The sequence below is a fragment of the Typopeltis vanoorti genome, chromosome 9, assembly GCF_054136105.1.
Source record: "Typopeltis vanoorti isolate ZY-2024b chromosome 9, IOZ_Tvanoo_1.0, whole genome shotgun sequence".
Classification (NCBI taxonomy): Eukaryota; Metazoa; Arthropoda; class Arachnida; order Uropygi; family Thelyphonidae; genus Typopeltis; species Typopeltis vanoorti.
This window is the reverse complement of record NC_143557.1, coordinates 99533254-99555598: the sequence shown is the minus strand read 5'-3', so window position 1 is coordinate 99555598 and position 22345 is coordinate 99533254. Positions and strand designations below refer to the sequence as shown.

The 22345-nt window shown below is 34.8% G+C and overlaps 1 protein-coding gene across 2 annotated transcripts in view; it reads left to right on the top strand.

Annotated features, from left to right (window-relative positions):
* The window catches only part of LOC150103295 (centromere protein L-like), a 139167-nt gene that overhangs the window by 40346 nt on the left and 76476 nt on the right, over positions 1-22345 (top strand). For both annotated transcript variants that reach the window (XM_090398026.1, XM_090398025.1), the window contains exon 5: positions 6933-6980. In XM_090398026.1, the coding sequence (XP_090254152.1) occupies positions 6933-6980 (48 nt within the window). The remainder of the gene's footprint in view (positions 1-6932; positions 6981-22345) is intronic.

Sequence of the window (22345 nt, the reverse complement as noted above, 5' to 3'; positions counted from 1 at the left end):
CATCACTCTACTTGATATTGCCTGCCATTCAAGAAGATTATCGTCATATTTAGTGTTTCCCTCATAGTACATTGCTGGTGCTTTAGACACAAGAAGTCCTGGAGATGTAACACTGGTAGCATGAAGCTAATGTCTCTAACCAGGCGTCCAAAGGTACCAAGTCTCCTGGACCACTTGGAGCAACCATTGCCTGAATATAACATTTTGTATTTATTGCTTAGAAAGATCTAAGCAATACTATGTCGATCTGGTACTTATCCAATTCCTAAGCCAGCTCCATTTCTTTGAAATTCAGGCTTCTTATGTTGATAGTACTGATCTTAAACTCTGGTAATGTTGAGTTGGATGTGTGTTTCAGGATTTGTTCCAGTAGCTGACTTTTTGCTGTTCACCCTGATTCCCTGATGAAAACAACAGGGGGCCTTGTTTAATCAGGCTATGTCCCAACTGGCATGAAATTCTGTCATGTACCATCATTTTATTTATGGTTTAAGCCAATAAGAATACAATTTGGTCAACTAAATTGTATTCTTATTGGCTTAAACCATATTGCCAGCCCATCCTTGTTCATTCAGTATTCAGGTAGATTTCTAACAGGGTGCCCCATATGAAGGTGAGGATTGGACATTAGGGCAGAATTGCTGGTCGGTTCTCTGCATTCCCTTAAAGGCTATGTGGAGGTCTCCTTTCACTTATATAGCTTTGACATGGGTTTGGATTATAAAATATTAGCATGGATAACAGGATGGCTGACTAACAGATATCAAAAAGTGGTATACGGGGGGAACGGGTGGTGGTGGAAATTGAGTCTGCAAGATTTGAGGTAACCAGTGGTGTACCACAAGGATCAGTCCTTAGTCCACTGTTATTCAATCTGTACATTAATGACATTTGGAAGGATTTGACATGTGACATATAGTTATTTGCTGATGCAATGATAGGTGGGATATCAGGAATGCTGCTGATATGCAGTACTTGCAGAAGGATTTGAATAGGATGGAATTGTGGGAATGGGAAAATGGATGTCAGTTCAACTTCAGTAAATGTAAAGTCACACATGTTGGCATTATTAGATATACAATATCATATTATATTGGTCGGATTATGTTATCTTGGAGTGTTAGTAGATAAGAAGTTAAAGTTCAGGGGCCATGTAGCAAAGATTGCAAATACAGCTCAGAAGGTAATTGCAGTGCTGAAATGAACTTCACACGTAAAGATAAGGATGTAATTTTGCCTCTTTACAAAGCCTTGATAAAACCTCATTTGGACTACTGTGCGCAGATTTGGTCTCCTGGGTTTCCGTTGTGATTCTGATATAGTAGAGTGAGTGTTAAAAATGATAGGATTGTGGAATTGATTATGAGAACAGATTGAGAATTTGTAGACTGCAAACACTATCAAACAGGAGAAAGAGGGGGTGATATGATTGAGACTTATAAACTTCTGAAAGGGTTATACAGGATTTTATTTGATGGAATTTTTCATTTTATTGGAGGTGGGAAAAGCACAAGAGGGCATCTTTGGAAGCTGAGAATGGATGTTGTTAAGAAGTGGGCAAGGGCTAGATTTTTCTCTCTTAGTGGTGCATGATTGGAATGGATTGCCATTGGATGCTGTGTGTGCAAGCAGTGTGAATGAATGTTAGCTGTTGCATGTAGTATATGGCCTCCCTCACTGAGCCCCTGATTCCCTGGAGGCCTCTCTTAATAATAATAATAATTATTATTATTATTATTCCTCAGATAAGCTTACATATAAGCTTCGAGGATGAAAGCAAAAAAATAAAAATTAGTTCTCATCCCAGATGTATCATATGTAACCAAATGCAAGTAATGTACATATCACATGAAAACCAATGTATGTAATGTATGTATTATATGTAAACCAATGTACGTAATGTAAATATCACATGTAAACAAATGTAAGTAATGTATCATATGTAAACAAATGTATGTAATGTATATAATAATTGTAACAAACGTAAGTAATGTATATAATAACTGTAACAAATGTATGCAATATAAAAAAAAAAATTCTTTTAAATGTAAATCATGAGTTTACACCATAGGTTTGTGAGACTAAGGAAACATAATATTTAGATTGCATATGTGTAAATACTGTTGTATAATCACACCTTTTCAAACTTGAAAAAAAAAAAAAGTAAACTACAACATATAATATTATATAACTTATGTAACTCTGAACAATATGATTGTTATATAAAAAAAAAAACTGTTAGCATCATATTATTTAAATCTCATTATATGTAGCACAAAGTGCTGAACCTTGTAAAATAATATACTGAATAGATGATCATTGTACATATGTAAATATTTGAAAGAACAAAAAAAAAAAAAAAAAAAAATTATTATCTGAGACCTTTAGGGAGCCAAGGACTCATCAAGGGAGGCTATAAATCACCCAAAACTGCTGTCATATCTTCCCTCAAATTCATTCACACTAGATGCACTCACTACTCCAAAAGGCACTATTCTACTCATCGAGTAGAATAGTTTGCCTTTTTTTAGTAGAATTTCTCACACTTGCTCTGTGAGAGAAAAACCTAGCTCTTACTCCTTTCTTAACTGTGAACAGGTATTTATTTGCTAGCATTTGCAATAATAAATTGCAAACATATGAAAATGTTTGGGTTATTAAGGATCAGCTGGAGAACTGGGAGAATACCTTCACATACCCTTTTAGGAATGCAGAGAACCAACCAGATGTTCTGACCTAATGTCCAGTCCTTATCTTCTCATGGTACACTCTGTTAGTTATCTACCTGGATGCTGACTGAATGAGAATGGGCTGGCAACTTGGGAATTACCCAACCAAATTGTATTCTTATTGGTTTAAACCATAATGCAAAATGGTAATACAACATGATAGAATTTCATGTCTGAGGCATCTTCCGGTTAAACAAATCCCCTCTGTTGTTTTTGTCAAGGAACCAGGGTGAACAGTGAAAAGTCAGCTACTGGAATAAATCTTGAAGCATATCCCAACTCAACATCAACAGATTAAGTTCAAGATTGACACCATTAACATAAGAAGCATCAATGGAAAAGAAATGGAATTTGCAGAAAAATTTGATAAGTACCTACCATATCAACATGATAAGCATTACCAAAACAAGAAGACAAAAACAGGTGTGATTGTTTTTTTAGCAACAAATATAAGATGTTATATTCAGGCAATAATGATAAGGGAAAAGAACGAATAGCTGTAGTATTCACATTAAACATGAAGATAATCTTCTTGAATGGCAGGCAATATCAAGTAGGGATGTAGCAAATATCAGAATGGGGAACTGGATAATGAGACTTATTTGTGCTTTATGATCCCAAAGAAGGTTCTACAAAGGAAGAAATGGAGGAATTTTTCAAGGCACTAAAGAAGACAACAGCTGACACAATGAAAAAGTTGGTCCTTGTTGGAGCACTAAACAGCCAAGTAAAAAATGACTATCACGCACATATAGAAATGTTTTGGGAAAATTTGCAGAAAAGAGCAAAGCCAATAATAATAATGATGTGGACCTGTTAGATTTTTTCAGGAAGTGGATTAGTTATTACAAACACCACGTTCCAACATAAAAATGTGCAAAAATTCATATGGAGAGAAGATGCAAGGAATAAGAAAAGTTCCATTGATTATGTTATTGTTGATAGTGCTGTTTTCACACTGGTTCAGAATACAAAAGTGTATAGAGGATTTGAAATTGGAAGTGATTACAAGTTAGTTTTGAGCAGGATAAAACTGAATTTCTTATTGAAAAGAAGAGCATGTAAGAAAGTTTTAAAATGAATGAAAGTTGAGCAGCTTTCAGAGGCAAACTTTAGAGACACATACACAAACATTAATGAAAGAAAAATGAGACTGAAAACAAGAACTAAACCTTGGAGATAGTGGTGAACTCTGAAGAAAACATTGAGTCAATTAATTCAAAAACAAGGATAGAAGAATAGAACTCCCTGGTGGACTCAGGAAGCTAGTCCATGAAAGAAAAGAAGAAAGCATATCAAAAATTCCTAGCAAGTAAATCATTTTGTGCTCTTAGGGAATACAGAGAAAAATTCAAGAAAGCAAAGCACTATGTAAAACTAACTAAACAAGTCATGAAGGTGGCAAAATATTCTTGAGACCATTGAAGCAGTTTAGAAATAGAAGAAAAAGTACTGTAAAAGGAATCAGAGACGATAAAGCTGACATGAAAACTGAAGATAAAGATATTCCAGATGTATGGAATAATTACTTTGAAAGGTTGCCAATCGAAACAAGCAGTGATAGCACAGTGGTGGGAAAATACCCAACAAGAATGAAATCAGGAGAATATATCATTAGTTGAAATAAGCCATCAAAAACCTGAAATGTGGAAAGGCAGCTGGAATAGTTGATATTTGACCAGAAATGCTCAAATGGAAAAATAAAAGTTTTACAGTGGCTACACTACATAATTCAGAAGTCTTGGTCAGAGAGTTGAATTCTCAATGATTGAAGTAGCTCTCTCATAGTATCCATCCATCCATAAAAGGAAAATAAAACCGAATATGAGAATTATAGAGGAATTTCTTTACTGAATATTCTTGGTAAGATTTCAGAAAAGGTTAAGTAAAATTGCAAAAGGGAAGCTTGGAGAAGAATAAAATGGGTTCAGGCCAAATAAAGGTTGGCAGGATCAGATTTTCCCTTTCAGATATAGTTTAGAAATCATGGGATTATAACAAGATCTGTATTTAATTTTGTAGATCTTGAAAAGGCATACATTCTATAAACAGGAATGTAATCAAGAATACATATCCATTATTTAAGTAGAACAAGGATCAAAAACCTGAAATGTGGAAAAGCAGCTGGAGCAGATGAAATTCAACCAAAGATGCCCAAATATAGAGAAATAAAAGTTTCATAATGGCTGCATTGCATAATTCAGAAGGCCAGATCAGAGGGTTGAATTCCAGATGATTGGAGCAGAGCTCTCTTAGTATGTTTTTCTTTCCCTTCTCTTTCTAAAATCATCTTCTTACTTCTCTGCTATAGCTTCTTTCTTTGTAAGTGCCTTGTTTATATTTCCCATTTTCCCTCTGCCCTGAGCCAACAGGAATTCCTTGTTTTCTGGAATATTTATCATGTCCAAGGCATTGGCATGGGCTATGTCAAAAAAGATCTTCGAGACTTTCTTTTCTTTATTTCTTCTCTATTATCACTTCTAAATTCTTTGCCTTGTTCTTGCTTCTTCCACTTTGTCCATGACATGCTGTTTCAACTCCATAGGTATTCTTGCCCTTTTTCCCAGGATGCTAAAGCATTCTGGGGTATGAAACGGGCTGCCTTTCTTATTGTTTGTTTAATTGCCTTTTTGTTATGAAAAAAGGTCACGACTTCTTTTGCAGAAGGGAGCAAAGTTTTATGTGGGGCAGTGTGACTGTCTGTCAAGACTCTGATGATTACATGAATACATAGAGAGAGAAGTAGCTTGAAAATTCAAGAGTAGACTTTTTATTTGGGTTGTGAAGATGCACATTGTAGTTTGCTTATTATGCATATTTCAATATGCCATTGCGACCCCCTTTTTTTCATAGGGAAAAAAGGCTAAACTTTGAAAATAAGGAACACCCTGGTGTATACGATTATATATTCACCACAACTTGACACAAACACAATTAAACACGTATTGATACACACACATGGATGGTTAAATAATCACTGAAGTTTCAATTTAAGATGTGAATGATATGCATTGAAGTTTAAGATATTCATGGTCTGCCACCCCCCAGAATGACTGTCCTTCATCTGCACTTCAGTTGTTCTGGTCTGGCAGACCATGATATGGATCACTGGATCCAGTAGAAGAAGCCTTCCTCCTATACAGAAACAGGTCTAAAGCTGAGAGACTATTTCTGGAATCCATTACAGCACCATACCATTCCCTGAACTTGAACAAATTAAGCTGCATCACATTGCCAAAAATCTGGGAGACCATCGTTGCGAGACCTTCAGCCTGTGTTTGCCTTCCTGCCTGGGTGCTCTTTTTGCTTGCAAAGATGCCATGGTGATCAAGGTAAAATATTGGCTTATTAATGTAATTAACTAAATAAATTTAGTTAATTATAACTTTGGATGTCAGGTTTTCCATTAAAAAACATGAGTGAGGTTTTCACATTCTTAAAAGGCAATGCAGATGTCTCCTCCCAGTTATCCAGATTTGACACTTAAGAAATCATGCTCACACATATGTAAAGGGCATGTTATAGTTGTTACTTATAGCAGAAATACCTTATTTCTCTTTTTTATTTAATTAATTATGACTGTTTTCATGACAAAAAGAACGAAGAAACAATATTCCCATGAAGTAAGAATAAGTCGTGAGGGAAAACTTTTACAATTGTTGGTGACATTCTTGTTGATAATGTTGTCTTGAGATTTAGACATCAGGCAACAAAGTAGATGTCTGCCCCTCCAGCAGTGTCTCTGTAACTGCAATGAATTGTATTGGCATGAAGATGTTAAATGAATGATGACATATAAAATTTGCATTCTTCTTCTTTGGAGTATCTTGTGTTTTATATTCTTCACAAATGAATAATTTTCCTTCTCATTTTAGTGTGTGGCATATTGTTATTCATAAAGGGATATCTGTCTACAGCTGCTTCATTTTTTTCTTTTTTTTTTTGATGATGATTATAAATACTTTAAAACTACATATATTAAAGGAGTTAAAGTATACCACCACACGATGAGATTCAACCTTCTGTCTTTGACTTGAAATCAAGTCAAGGCTTTTGAACAGACAATAATGTAGCAATGTTTTACAAGAAGGCCTTTGATATAGTGGATCCTAAAAATAATTATAATGATCCCAGTAGTATATTATCATATATATTGCATATATTTATTGTATGGTATTAATAGTAGAGATTGTTAAATTTCAGGTGATAATGAAGCTGTGAAAATAAGTGTTACTTCTTTTACAAAGAATGGTAAGTTTATTTCATAAAATATGAATTAGCAATACAAAATTATTTGTGGGTAGGGAAGAGTTTTTTATATTCTTTTATACTGTGATAAGAAATTTTATTAAAAGTCAATTTTATTGATTTATGTCACATCACAGATGCATTTCTTTACTGTGATAAAATCAAGTATTTTTTCTTTATTAAAATATAGATAATTAGTAATAATTTCATTTTGTCACTTTGTCATATACCTGTTCCAGAACTCCATCCATCTGTTCATTGGATATCAACAGATGCTGTATGGTCACTCTCAGTGATGTGCTACACCAGTCCTTGCCATGCAGTCCTGTTGTATGCTTTTCTTGAGGCGTTGTAGTTCCAGAACTAGAAAGCTTAAATACCAATCCTTCTTATATTTTAATGACTTCATTTTTGTTCCAGTTGTCTCTATTACATTAAGTACTTCAGTGTAATACTTCATTTCCACATATATTGCTTGTATCTGTAAAATATGCATCTGTGGGGGGGGGGGGCATTTTTTTACTATATATATTTTCATTCCAGTCTTGTGAAAGCATAAACATTGGAGTGAAAATCTGTTTATTCCAAAGTCCATAAAAATGAATCCTGTGTTTTACAGCAAAAGGACTGCATTTGGTGATTCATCTGAATGTATATCTTGAACAGTTTGATTTGCTTACTTAGCACTTCATCAACATGCACATGTCCAAATGAATAATCTGATTGTACCTTATTAGTTTGATGGATCTCTTCCTACCTTCATTTACTAAGCACTGATATACATGTGATCTTTATTATTGGTTTACTTGTTTATATGTCGACAAATCACTCTCAATCTAATCATAAGAATTATTCGAAGTATGTCTAGTATAAATGTGAACACAATGCCTGGAGTAATATTCAATTTTTACTGCCCTTATTGAACACAATACCACAAATGCGAATTATTGATGATTCATTTGTATTTCTATTAATGCTTATTCTCTTCTTTAAATATGCCAGTCAGTGCACATGATTCATGTCTCATTAATGTGAGTTACACATAGTTCCTAATATCTTTTAGTAATTAAATATATCAACTAAATGTAGAATTTCCTTAATTACTAGTTTCTAATATTGGTGATACAAACAGATTCTTTTTCTCCAAATAGTTTGGTTTCAGTGGAAGCACATGGCATCATTTGGGACGTGCCTACCTATTACACAAATAGAAGCACAAAACACTTTATCTCTGCTTTTGATGTGAACATGTTAATAAAGCTATACTGTCTTTTAGGTGCTATCTCTCTCTCTCTCTCCCCCCCCTCCCCCCTCCTCCCTCTCCCCACTTTTAGATGCAGATCCTAATGAACTTCTTAAACATCTGACTGGTCACTTCAAAGATTACTATGCTATCATATAATGTAGTTATCTTGCTTTCTTTTCACTCATTTCACTCAAGAATTGTGCTGGTGTTGAGACTCAAGTTTAAACCAAGTCAAAAGGTACTGCTAATTCTCTTGTATGGTCTTTCATCACCCTTACAAATAACCCATCCAATCTTACTGCTGTGTCTGAATCAAGCTTTACCAGCTTTATTATCTTTAAGTTATTCACTTCTGTCCTTTTACCTGGTTCCTGTGATTGCTTAACTCCATTATTTTTAAAGCATCTGACACATTTTTACTTTCTGCATTTATTGCAGCATTCTTTCATGGCAATTTTTTCTTCAACTTGCTGCATAGTGATTAGATCTCTTGGATTTTCATTTGTCTGCAAGACTAAATGCTTTTGATAGTCTGCTTTTATCATCTTCACCATAGTTATCACTTATATAACTTGTTTTTATGCTTTGCCTGGGCATCAACATCATCTTGTTAGGACTGGATCTACAGCATTTTTTTAATGCATTTCTTCCTTCTGAATCTTATCCATCCATTTAACTTCTATATGATTTACTCTTTTGACTTTAAGGATGCCCTGCTGAGTGCTGTATTTTGTGCTAGTATACTGCTTCAAACATCCTCCTTAAGAAATCTCATAATCACCTGCCTTACAGTTCAACATATCTTTTTTTTTTTCTCTTAAAAGCTCTCAGATTAGTGGGAGTTCAGGTGTATAATTTGAAGCTCTTGTAAGAGAGTTGGTTTTTTAAAATTTCTTTATTGACTATTGTTTTAGGTTAGTTAGTGTATTTTTGTTCTATTCTATTTAGTATGCTGGCTAATATATTTTAAAACTATTGTTAATTTAAAAGAATTTTTAAAAAATGGTGCCAAAACCCAGCAGAACAAGAGCAGCATGGAAAGTTATGAATAATGATAGTATAGAATCTGGAAATGAGAACTTTATATTTGACTCAAATGAAATTAACATACAAGTAGCCCTCGTATAACGCGGATGTTAGGTCCCACAGAAATGCCACATTATATAAATTGCGTTATGCGAGACGCAGATTGCATAGAAAAAGTAGGGTTAGGTTCTGAAATCCTTTTTTTTTAAAGATTATATAAACATTGAATTATCCAACAAAAAAATATTTTTATTTAATTCAGGTAATTCATGTAAGTTAAGAAAACATATAAACTATGAAACAAATACATAGTATAAAATTATAAAAAATTATAAATTGTATGTAAACTTCATTGCACATAATACATAAATGTTTTAGGCAAAATAAAATAAAGTGTATATTTTAATCATCATCACTCTCTTCAAAACTAACATTTCACAGATGTTCTTTATTTACGAGTGGCCGGACGTCATCATCACTTGAAATCTCTTGGACATCATTAGTATAAATCTCATTGCATACTTCCGGTTTAGTTATCAAGAAGTCAGTAATAAGATCTTGCTTACCACTATGATGCAATTTTTTATGAAGTTCATGATATGGAGCTAAACAAATATCCAATTGTCTCGTGAATTTTCTGGAGCACTCCATTGAGAGATCATTATCCATAAAATAACTTTCTTGCCAAGTCCAATCCTTTTGCTAATTTCTTTAAAACTGAATTCTTTAATGGATTCATCTGAAACTTCGGCAGAACTTTCCCCGCCGTTTGGTTCGACATCATTTATTAATTGTACCATTTCCTCCTCATTTAAATCTATTTTCCCCATCAATTGATTCATTAATTTCGTCTTCAACCATATCGCAAAAGCGCTCTAAGTGGTCGTTACTAAAAAATATTTTTTTATAGTACATAAAAAAAGCATTGCATATTGTATGTAACTCACCAAAAAATAAAGTGCTCAGCTTGAGATTAACACATTTATGATTTTTAATGCACTTTCCTGGCAGAAAACGAAGACAACTTTCAACAGTAAACACTTTATACGGTAAGCAATTGACGTACATGCATGCGGAAGGGTATTTCTCCTAATATTAATTTGCTGTGTATAACTACATGCGCGATACGGCAGACGCAAATTTAACAAAGATAAAATTTGACTTTTAAGTCACATGGTTAAAAAAAAAAAAAAAGGGTTAGTATAATTTGTAGACCGTGTTTTTATCAAAACTGCGTCGTATAAGTACCGCGTTATATGAGGGTTACTACAATTTCTAGACCGCATTATATCAAAACCGCATCGTATGAGTACCGCGTTATATGAGGGTTACCTGTATAGTTTCCAAATTAAAAGGAATTATTGGAAACCTGATCAGGGAATTTGAGAAAGCAGAAAAATGTTTACAAAAACTAACACAGGAAAAGAAAAATAGGGAGAACAATAAGAAGCAGGAAAGCATGGAAATTCATAAGTTTTTAATGAATAGTAATAATAACAATAACAAGATAAGTTAGTTCAGGTCAAGGATAAGTCAATAAGAAAAAAAAAGAAGTAATATTGTACAGTGATTTGATAATTAAGTTTATTTTGATGACATGATCGCTACATTGAGCTTACCATGTGTGCTAAAATAAAGGAATGTGATGAATGCAATAGGGAAACAGAAAAAAGTAAATGAGATAGTAATGCTTGTTGGAAGTAATGATTCATGTAGTGATATAGTATGAGAGAGAGGAGATGAAATGATTGATGGAAGAAGCAAGAAAGAAAAGTAACAAAGGGAAATTGTGATATCTGAAATGTCATATTTTAGGCTAATTTTATCATCAGCAACATTAACACAGAATTGCTATGAAGAATAAAGTGTTTTTTTTTTCTGATCAGGGGCAAAGAAGCTGTTCAGCATGCTCTGTTCATAGATGCACACATTCCTTGAGAGTTACACAACAGTAACTCTGAAGGAATTCGGAGTGACGAGTTAAAAAGGAGGGAAATTATAGTAAAGAATTCAGTGCTCAGTCTGTGTAAAGACTGAGCACTGAATTCTTTTTTTGTTTCTGGATTTGTGTAGTGAGTTTTGTTTTGTTGAGAAAAAGACTTCTTTAAGAGGGATTTCCTGCACTTGAATGAATATGACATCAAGTACATAGAGAAATTATTTATTGGAGTGAGACCTAATGCAGCAAGTCAGGGAAATTAGATCATTTGGGAGGAATGCTGAGAATATGTGTGTAATTTCAGCTAGGGTGTGCCAACAATAATGATCACTGACCAGTGTCAGTGACCATTGTTATGAATTTGATAAGGGATGGGTTATACTTTGGGTTCGGGCTTTTTGAGTGTATCTGGGAATGAAAAAGAGAGTTGCCCAACTGAGCCAAGTAGACTGCAGGTGTAAGTTTATATATGTGAATTTGAAGCTATCTGTTTTGAAGCAGAGGGTGAGGATGAAATATTTGCTAGGGTGTTGCTACAGACCTAGTGGTTCAGTTGTTGAGAATGAAGGAATGCATTGGCAAATTACTCTGATGAGTACTAAATAAGTATTCATTATTGGTGACTTCATTTAGGGTTTGACAAATTATGCAAACCTTACTCACCATCCAAAAAATGTATTTGCTTATGATTCTCATTTTTTAATGATATTTCCCACTAACTCAGTTGGAGTTCAGTGAAGTGATTAGTAGTGCTACATCTGTGTTTCTTAAAAAGAATTTGTGTAAAGAGTTATTTTTTATTAAATAAAATTATTCTGTTTTGTCTTTCTGATGCTATTTGCCAGGCAAAGGCTCTTTGCACGAGGCAATTAGGTGAGTGTATTTGCCGAACCCTGACTTTAGTTTTCTGAACATTGATTGGTTAGCAAAGCAACTCTTCATAAGAATGAAGAAGAATTTATTGAGATGTGGCAAAACAGTTTTCTCAAGCAGCATGTGAAAGAAGCAACTCGAGGCCAAAAAGCGTTAGATTTAGTCATAGTGTCACAAGGGATCTCAGTTAAGAATGTGTTTTTTCATTAGCTGGTGTCAGTGATCATATCATACTGACCTGGGAAGTAGTCATCTCTTTCTCTCTCTCTTCTCCCTCCCTCTATATATATATATATTTTTTTTTTTTTTAAAAGAATTGAATGCCATAAACTGAGAGAAAAGGAAAAAGGTTTAATAGTATCACACGACTAGTTTTGGCTTTTTACAGCTGCCTTCGAGTGTTTTTATAAAAGAAAAGAAAAAACATTAAACATTGAAGATAAAAACTGTGAACAGCACAGGAAAGTCACTATACATATTTAATGTGAAACATTGTAGTTAACGTATTCAAAGCTATTCCTTCGTTGGCCACATTATTGGGTGAGTGCGTGCGTATAGCATCTCATGAGTGCCAATATTTGATCACAGCAGAATGACAGTCTGGGAGGTTATAGCTTAAATTATTATTTAAATGTACAGGGTTGCAGATGATTTCTCTAGATTCTACAATTTTTCTCTCCAATTCATCATGGCAACAGAAAATGTTGTTAGCTCTATCCCAAAGAATTGTATGACTATGGTTTCATCATTAAAATCGACCAAAAAAAGGATATGGCTGGATAAAGCACTGGCAAGTGTTCTCTTGTAAGTGATGTCCCTCCCGTGCTCCTTCATACACAATTCAATAGACTTATCCGTCTGGCCAAAGTAAGAAATGTCGCAGTCACACCATATCTTATACACACTGGGATATTTTGGATTGTGATGGCTAGGCTTTGGATGGCTCACTAGAGAGCGGATCTTAGGAAGCATAGTAAATAAAGTTCTAACGTTGAGAACCTTGGCTAATTTTTGAGAGACTGAGCTTATGTATGGTATAGATATATTGCCTTTAACATTATTCATTTATTCAGTATGGCGACTAGGAGGATTAAAAAGGAATTTTTTAGTAATTTTTTGAGAATAACAACTATTCAGTCTGAAAGTAGATCTAAGAAAATTGATTTCTTTACGAAGTTCATCTGGGTCGTCAAGAAGAGAGCGAGCTCTATGTCCCAAAGTAGAAATAATTCCAAGTTTCTGAGGAGGGAAATGATAAGCCTGGTGTGTGTATGTTTTCTGTACATCGAAATTTTAAGTTTTCTGAAGAACGGGTCAGTTTCATGTCCAGAAAAGGCAGGGAACCATTAGTTTCATATTCAGCTGTGAATTGGATATTTGGGTGTTGACTATTGAGATGTTCAAGGAAATCCAGGAGAAAATCATGTCCATGCTCCAAATGAGGAAAATGTTGTCCACATATCGTTTCCAAATTCTAGGTGCTAAGGAATAGGAAGAGATAGCTTTAACTTCAAAATCTTCCAGATAAATGTTGGCAAGTACAGGAGATAAAGGATTACCCATTGCTAGACCATGATTTTGCTTGTAGATGGTGTCTTGAAATCTAAAGTATCCAGACTTCATGCAATGAGTAAGTAAGGCTAACATTTTTTTGGAAAACTTATCTTTGGGTAGTGTCAGGACTTCTTCTGTAGGAACATTTATGAACAAGGATACTATGTCAAAGCTAGCCATGTTTTCATTTTCTTTAAGTAATATCCTTAACGTATGATACAAAATCTGCAGAGTTATTAATAAAAGATGAAGGCTTGCCGTCTTCAATTCTTGAGAGAGATCCCACTTGTTAACTTTAAAATCGTACCAACAATTTATTAAAAACAATATCTGAGGTGTCTAGAAACATTCGCCTTTCTCTTTGTTCTCTCCATCCATTTATTCCATGCATATATGGAGTTCCCAAGATCCACAAGGAAAATACCCCACTTCGTCCCATCGTTGAAGGCATCGATTCACCAACATACAACCTTTCAAGACATCTTGTAAAATACCTCAAATGTTTTTCCAGCAAGTCTAACAACATTTTCCGTTGCCATGATGAATTGGAGAGAAAAATTGTAGAATCTAGAGAAATCATCTGCAACCCTATACATTTAAATAATAATTTAAGCTGTAACCTCCCAGACTTTCATTCTGCTGTGATCAAATACTGGCACTCACAAGATGCTATACTCATGCACTCACCCAACAATGTGGCCAACGAAGGAACAGCTTTGAATACATTAACTACAACGTTTTCATGTTAAATATGTATAGTGACTTTCCTGTGCTGTTCACAGTTTTTATCTTCAATGTTTAATGTTTTTTCTTTTCTTTTATAAAAACACCTGAAGAAGGCTGTAAAAAGCTGAAACTTGTCGTGTGATACTATTAAACCTTTTTCCTTTTCTCTTGGTGTATGTCATTCAATTCTTTTAAAAAATATGTTTAACAACTGAGTAAATGAACCTCCGTGCATATATATATATGTGTGTGTGTGTGTGTGTGTTTATAGAAGATTAACTTGGCTTGATAATATGTTCAAAGTATTAAATGACTAGAGACCGAGATTAACATAAAAGGTTTTAATCGCACAACTAGTTTCTTTTAAATATAGACTTCTTCAGGTGCTAAAAAACATATAAGAATCCCAGTAAGGAACTGGATCTGAATCTGGAACAGTATTAAAAAACACAGCAAATAACATTGCAGAGGCTAAAGCCTAGATGAGTTTAAAAAGAAGAACAATCTCCAACTGTATTATTAGGCACATGCATGCGTCTACGATCTCATGCACGCTAATGTTGAATAGCAGTGCTATGGAAATCTGATAAGTTGTAACTTAAATTACTATTGATATGAACAGAGTTTAGAATTATTTCTGTTGACTCCAAAATTTTCCTTTCTATCTCATCATAACAACGATGAAGATTGTTAGATTTTTCCCAGAGTACTGGATGTGGGAGGCCGTCCTTGTTCGAATTAGCTGAAAACAGGACATGGCTGGATAATGCGCTGACTCGAGTTCTTTTGTAGTTGATGTCTCTTTGGTGTTCTTTGATACAGAGTTCAATTGATTTTTCCATCCTGTCCAAAGTAAGGTTCGCCACAATTGCAGAAAATTTGATAAATGCCGGGATATTTGAGCTTAGGCAGTGTTGTGAAGAAGGTTCGGATGTTAAATTTTCTTAAGATTTTTGCTAATTTTGGAGAGTTAGAGCTGATGTAAGGAATAGAAATACTGCCCTTAGAAACTGTATTATCTTCATTATGGTGTTGGGGAAGATTGAAAAAAAGTTTGTTGATTATTTTCATTGAATAGCCATTTAACTAAAATGTGTTTTGAAGATGATTAAGTTCATTGCTAAGATCCTGTTCATCCGAAAGAAGTGAGCGAGCTTGGTGTCCAAGAGTAAATTTGATGCAGAATTTCTGTGGAGGGTAATGGTGAGAATAAGTGTGGCGATATCTGTCTGTATGGGTTGGTTTCCTAAAAAATAGTGATTTTTAATTTTTTAATTTAAATGGGACAGTTTTACATCTAAGAAAGAAAGAAAGTGCCTTTATCCTCCAATTCAACTGTAAACTTACTATTAGGATCCTTTCTTTTAGACACATTCCTTAGCCACCTAAACAAACAACAAATGCATACAGTTCACAATTGAAATTGAAAAATACAACACACTTCCATTTCTAGATACACTTGTCATGTGTCTTCCCTCAGGCAATCTTTCCTTCACTGTTTACCGAAAACCGACATATATGGGATAATATATACACATAAACTCCTACCACCACCCAACACAAAAACTAGGTGTCATCAACACACTAAAAAACAGAGCTCAGACAATCTGTTCCAGTGAACAGGCACTGAAAGACGAATTTAAAATTATCAGTAATAACTTATAAAAATATGGATACAGCCAAAACACTATTAACAAAATTCTCTACAAAACCACAATAAACAACAAAGACAAATCAATCTACGGTAAAACTATAACCATTCCCTACATTAAAGGAATATCTGACAAAATAAACAGAGTACTACAAAAGTACAACCTCAAAGCCACCTTTAAACCTCCTACAAAATTAAAAAGCTTACTCAACTCATCCAAAGACCCACTCCCTCCACTAGCCCACCCTGGAGTATACCGGATTTATTGTACTTGCAACATACCATATATAGGAGAAACAGGATGCACAATTCCTATTAGACAAAAGGAACATAAACGACACATTAAATATAATAATTATAATAATAATTGCTTCATTGCATGAAGCAATGGCTGACTGTATACCTAGAGTCCGAATAATAAATCAAGTAGGGGTTAAATGGATGAATAACACCATTAAGCTTGAGCTGCAAAAAAAGAAACAAGTATGGAGGGAATTTAAGGAGAAAGGTGACCGGCAGGCACAAGAACGGTATAAAGCGCAGGCCAGAAGGGTGACGAGTGTGGTAAGAAAAGCAAAAAAGGATTACGAAAGAACATTGGCCATGCAGGCTAAAGAGAATTCCTAAACAGTTTTTTAGATATGTAGCAAGTAAAAGGAAAAATGTACATGGCAGAATGATTTTAAAGAATGTCGATGGTAGGGAGGTAATTGAATCAGTTGAGATAGTTGAGTTACTGAGTGAGCACTTTGCAAGAATATATCATCCAAGTGGTGACATTGCAGAAACGAATAAACCAGTAGATTATACGGGAATTGTGGTGAATGAAGAGGAGGTGAGTAGTCTATTGCATAACCTCAATGTCAATACATCTGTGGGATTGGATGGTATACCAGCTCGTGTAGTACGAGAAACAGCTAAAGAATTGTCAGTACCCTTGACCATTTTGTTAAATTTGAGTCTTGGGTCTGGGTTAGTCCCGAGCGGGTGGAAGGAGGGGAAAATAGTTCCACTGCATAAAGGTGGTTCCAAGACTGCTGTTGTAAATTACCGACCGATTAGCATATCAGGAATCACTGTCAAGGTCTTAGAGAAATTAGTCAAGAAAAGAATACAGGATTGGATAGATGAAAATGGGATATTGTATGGGGGACAACATGGTTTTGTGAAGGGTAGATCATGCCTCAGTAACTTGCTCACGTTTTATAACACAGTGACGGCTGAACTGGATACTGGACCTTGCCAAGGCCTTTGATAGGATACCACATGGAACCCTAATCAGTAAACTGGAGCAGATGGGTATAGATATAGGGTTGGTGAGATGGATAGGAGAGTGGTTGAAGGAGAGATACCAGAGAGTGGTTTATTCAGGAATGGAGTCTAAAAGACATCTTGTGACTAGTGGAGTGCCGCAGGGCTCTGTTCTTGGACCACTGCTTTTCAGTTTGTTCATCAATGATATTGGAAAGGATTTGAGAGGAAGTGTTCACTTGTTTGCTGATGATGCAAAGTTGGGTAGAGCAATTGTGAGTGCACAGGATGTCAAAATTTTACAGGATGATTTGGATAGTTTGGAGGACTGGGATAGGAAAAATGGATGTCAGTTTAATGTGGCAAAGTGTAAGGTTATGCACTTTGGGGTGAAAAGAATAGCATCAGTATATCACATTGGTGGAACCGTACTCCAGGAGATTGATGAGGCCAGGGATTTGGGAGTGCTGGTGGATAGGGAGTTGAAGTTTAGGGGGCACATTGCAAAAGTGACTAAAACAGCTCACCAAATCACTTGGCTTCTGAAAAATACTTTAACATGCAGAGACAAACAAGTTGTTGTTCCTCTGTATTGAGTCTTGATAAGACCCCATCTGGACTTCTGTGCCCAGTTATGGGACCAGGGTTTCTTCGTGATGGGGAGGAAGTGAAGAGAGTCCAGAGACGAGTGACCAAGATGATAGCATGTCTGTGGAATGAATCTTATGAGAATAGGTTGAAGATTTGTGGGTTGCAGAAATTGGACGATAGGTGAAGGAGGGGTGTTATGATTGAGACATTCAAATTACTGAAGGGTTTTTATAAGATTGATCCAGAAGATATTTTTGAAAATATGACTGGTGGTGGGAGGACTAGGGGCCATGCATGGAAGCTGGGCAAGAGCGTGGTTGACAAGGGTGTTAGAGCTATGTTTTTTACTTGGAGAGTGGTGAATGAGTGGAATAAGCTTCCAGAGTCTGTTGTGGGTGCTACGACCGTGAATGAGTTCAAGGCAAGATATGATAGATACTGTGTGAATGTTGAATAGTTGTTCCAGACATGATGTTAGGGCCTCCCTCGATGAGTCTGTCGACTCCTTAGAGTTTCCCGGAACAATAATAATAAAATAATAATTATGGTGAAGCTGGCCTTTCTGATCATGCCCTTGAATACCTTACACAGAATTGACTGGAAAACCATCAGCTGTCTACATCACACTAAAACATGATATGAATGGAAATTCAAGGAAGCCTGTGAGATTATTTCAACCACCCCAACCTGAACAGTAATGATGGTCTAAAAATCCCAAACATATGGAAGATATATATTCGACCTTCCTCACTAAGAACAACTATAAACAGGACTGTAGAAAATCTAGTAGTGTAAATCAAAAATAAGAATTGTAATACTAAAAATAGGACACCAATTGTTTCTGAAAGAAAACCTAAAAGAATGTTTATTCCTGTCATTGTAAAATAGAATTTAGCTTGATGTAATTTTTTTTATTTATTTAATTTTTTTTTCACCAGAGGTCATGCAGTAAAATAACATGTGATCAAATCATTGTTTCTCTTTACAGTTAATGATGTAACTCAGCTTGTCCTGTATATTTATGTATGCTCCAGATGATGATGATGATCCTGATGTGAAGATCAAAACGTCGGGATAATAAAAAAAGTTTTTTAACACGGTTGTAAATTCCATAAAATTTTTAAAATGGATTACTATTAGGGTGTATATTATTTAGGTGTTCTTGAAAGTTTTGGAGGGTATTAAGGCCATGTTTCCAAATTAGAAAGATGTTGTCACCATAGATTTCGTCACACTTAAGATTTTAAAAGGAAGGATGAAATGGCATTTTCTTCGAAATCCTCCAGGTAAATGTTCGCAAGAACTGGGGATAAAGGGTTTCCATAGCTAGGCCTGAATTTTGCGTGTAGATTGTGTCCTCGAATTTGAAGTAACCTGAGTTAACACAGTGTGCAATAAGGCCATGATCTTCTTAGATACTTTGTCTTTTAAGAGGAAAAGTACTTCCTCCATAGGACCATTTGTAAACAATGAAACTATATCAAAGCTGGCCATGATATCTGTGTCTTTGATTGTAATATCTTTGAGCTTGGATACAAATTCTGTGGAGTTTGCACAAAGGATGAAGATTTCTCAGAGAAACATTTTATAGAAGGAGCAAGATATTTAGAAAGCTTGTACATCGGAGAATCAATACCTTCAACTATAGGATGAAGCAGGATATTCTCTTTGAATTTTTGGAAGACCATATAGCCGAGGAATTAGAGGATGGAGAGAACAGATGGAAAGGCATAAATTCCTTGGTAATTCTGTTGTTGTTTTCAGCAAATTGTTTGTATGGTTCTGAAATTCTCTAATAGGATCTCTTTCTAGAATTGAGTAAGTGTCACTACGTAGTAAATCTTGTATCTTATGCTGATAATCTGTTTTGTTGAGGACTCTGTAACATTTCCTTTATCTGCCGGGAGAATGATGTTGTCTTGGTTATTCTTAAGTTGTTTAATAGCCTATTGTTTTGAAGAGAGAATGTTGTTGATAGGAGGTTTAGCATTATTAATAGCGAAGATGGACTCAATACGGAGAAGGTTAGTGTCCTGGCTAGGAAGAAAAGAAGAAGCTTTTTCAATTTGGTGAGAAATAATTCCTTAGGAATAGATTTTGGTGACAGAACAAAATTGAGGCCTCTTTAGAGAACACTTTTTTCAGTGGCTTATAAGTTGTGACTAGACTTGTTGATAACCAAACGAAATTAGAGAAAACAGTATGGAACCTACAGCATTTCAAAATTGGATGTTCCAATTAGATTACATGCTGAACTACAAATCTGTAAATATTATGACAAACTCAGGAGAATACTATCTTTGGTTCCATGGTATCAGTTATTGAATGGAAAGGGTGTCAGCAGTGCATGGGAAGCTTTGAAAAGATGCTTAAATGAGGTGGTATCTGAATATAAAGTTCTAATGGATATGCAATATTATTCATCAAGAGATCCAGAAGAAGATGATGATGGAAGGAATATTGTGAGAATAAGAGTGAGAGGAGTTATGAAATACATGAAGCATAGCATAGGCTGGAAAAGTTACAAGTATTTTATGGAGAAACTAAGCTTGAGTATGAAAAAATATGGCTGCATACACTGAAGACAACCCAAAAGAATTTTATCGTTATTCTGCAAGTAAAAGAAAGAATGAATGTCTTGATGATTTTTTTTAGTGTCACCAGAAGTTTCTGTTTTTAAATACCAACAGTAATTCCACCCATAATATTGATATTCCAGCATCTGTGACCTCTTTTTTCTCTCTTTTATATGCTGGTGAAATATTTCAGCTATTATTTCATCAGTTTATTTCATCAGTTCAGTGCACCAGTGTTTTCAGAGAACTATATGATAGTGCAGAAAATATAATACAAGCTTGTATTTGTATTATATTATATTGTAGCCTCATTTTTCTGATTTTTCCAATCATGATTTCAAAAAATGAAACAAGATTGGAATTTATGAGCATCAGGAATTTATGCCATCACATTTCTAAAACTAGTTCATGCTTTTTTTTTTTGTTGTTGTAATTATGCTTTCAAATTATTCATCTGCAGATAATTTTTGTATATCTATCCCTACAAAAATTACTGTTTGTGCTCACCCAGGAAAACTAGATTGGGTTGTATCAAAACCCGTGTGTTGAGGCTTAAGTGCTGTGAAGAATTGATGTTGAAGGTTTAATGGAATATTATCAGCACTGAGAAAGGATTAAAACTAATTTTAATACTTCCAATATTTCGTCTCCGTCACAGAGACATCTTCAGGGATTATAAAAAAACTTTTTGCAACAACATACACACAAATATCATACAATAGTGAAAACTAAAGTCCTATCTAGGTGGTATGCCCTCTATGGGCATTTGCAGGTGGCCTAAGATGTAAAGAGGGATCTCTAATAATTAATGTTTCCCAAATTTTGGGAAGTTTAATGCAACTGTATTTGTTTAAATTCAGGAATCAACTGAATTTAAACAAATTCAGTTGATTAAACTTCCCAAAATTTGGGAAACATTATTAGAGATCCCTCTTTTACATCTTAGGCCACCTGCAAATGCCCATAGAGGGCGTACCACCTAGATAGGACTTTAGTTTCACTATTGTATTATATTTGTGTGTGTGCATGTGTTGTTACAGAAAGTTTTTTTGTAATTCTTGGAGATGTCTCTGTGACAGAGAAGAAATATTGGAAGTATTAAAATTAGTTTTAATCCTTTTCTCAGTGCTGATAATATTCCATTAAACCTTCAACATGAGTTGTATCAAAACCTTATAAAGAGGGATGATAACTTCTTTATTACTTCTTGTCAGTGTGTTTCTTAACATCCAAGTGATCCTTAGAGTTATTTTGCCACTAACACAGTATGCCCTCTGAACTTCAATTCTCTTCCACTATTATTCCTAAATTTGATGTATTGCAGTTTGATCTTTGCAGAGTATACAACTGGTACTTTTTTTCATCCCCAAGTGCCCAACTTTATATTTTGACATTGAATTGGCAGGCCTTTATCCAAATTATCAATCTATTTAAAATCATCCTGCAGGATCTCTACATCATCTTTTTATAACTATTGCTCTCCCAAGTTTAACATGATTGGAAAACAAATGGATATTTCAGGAATCAGAGGAATTATTGATGCACCATTGTAAACGGTAGTAATTATATCATGAGTATGAAAGTGGTGGCTGGTGTTGCAATGTATTGCTTTATGTTTTCTCTTGTGTCTTATGTACATGACGTGAAGTGTCTGAATTCTTGTTCTGTAATTATCCTTAAATTGTATTTCCTTAGTTGTAATGGAAACATTACTTATACCTCTCTTTATATGCCTACTCAGAACTTAATCTCCTTTGTGCACTGTGGCCGTCAGATTGTTCACGTGCACGAATTTAGATTAACAAGGGGATTGCCTTTGGCTACAGCCAATTCCCTTGTTACAAATATCTGGAGTTACCTCCTTGTTGGGTTCTGGAAAATTTATTTGTTATTGCTGCGCCATCCAGAACTCTTAGATTAGAAAAGCTTCTTAAT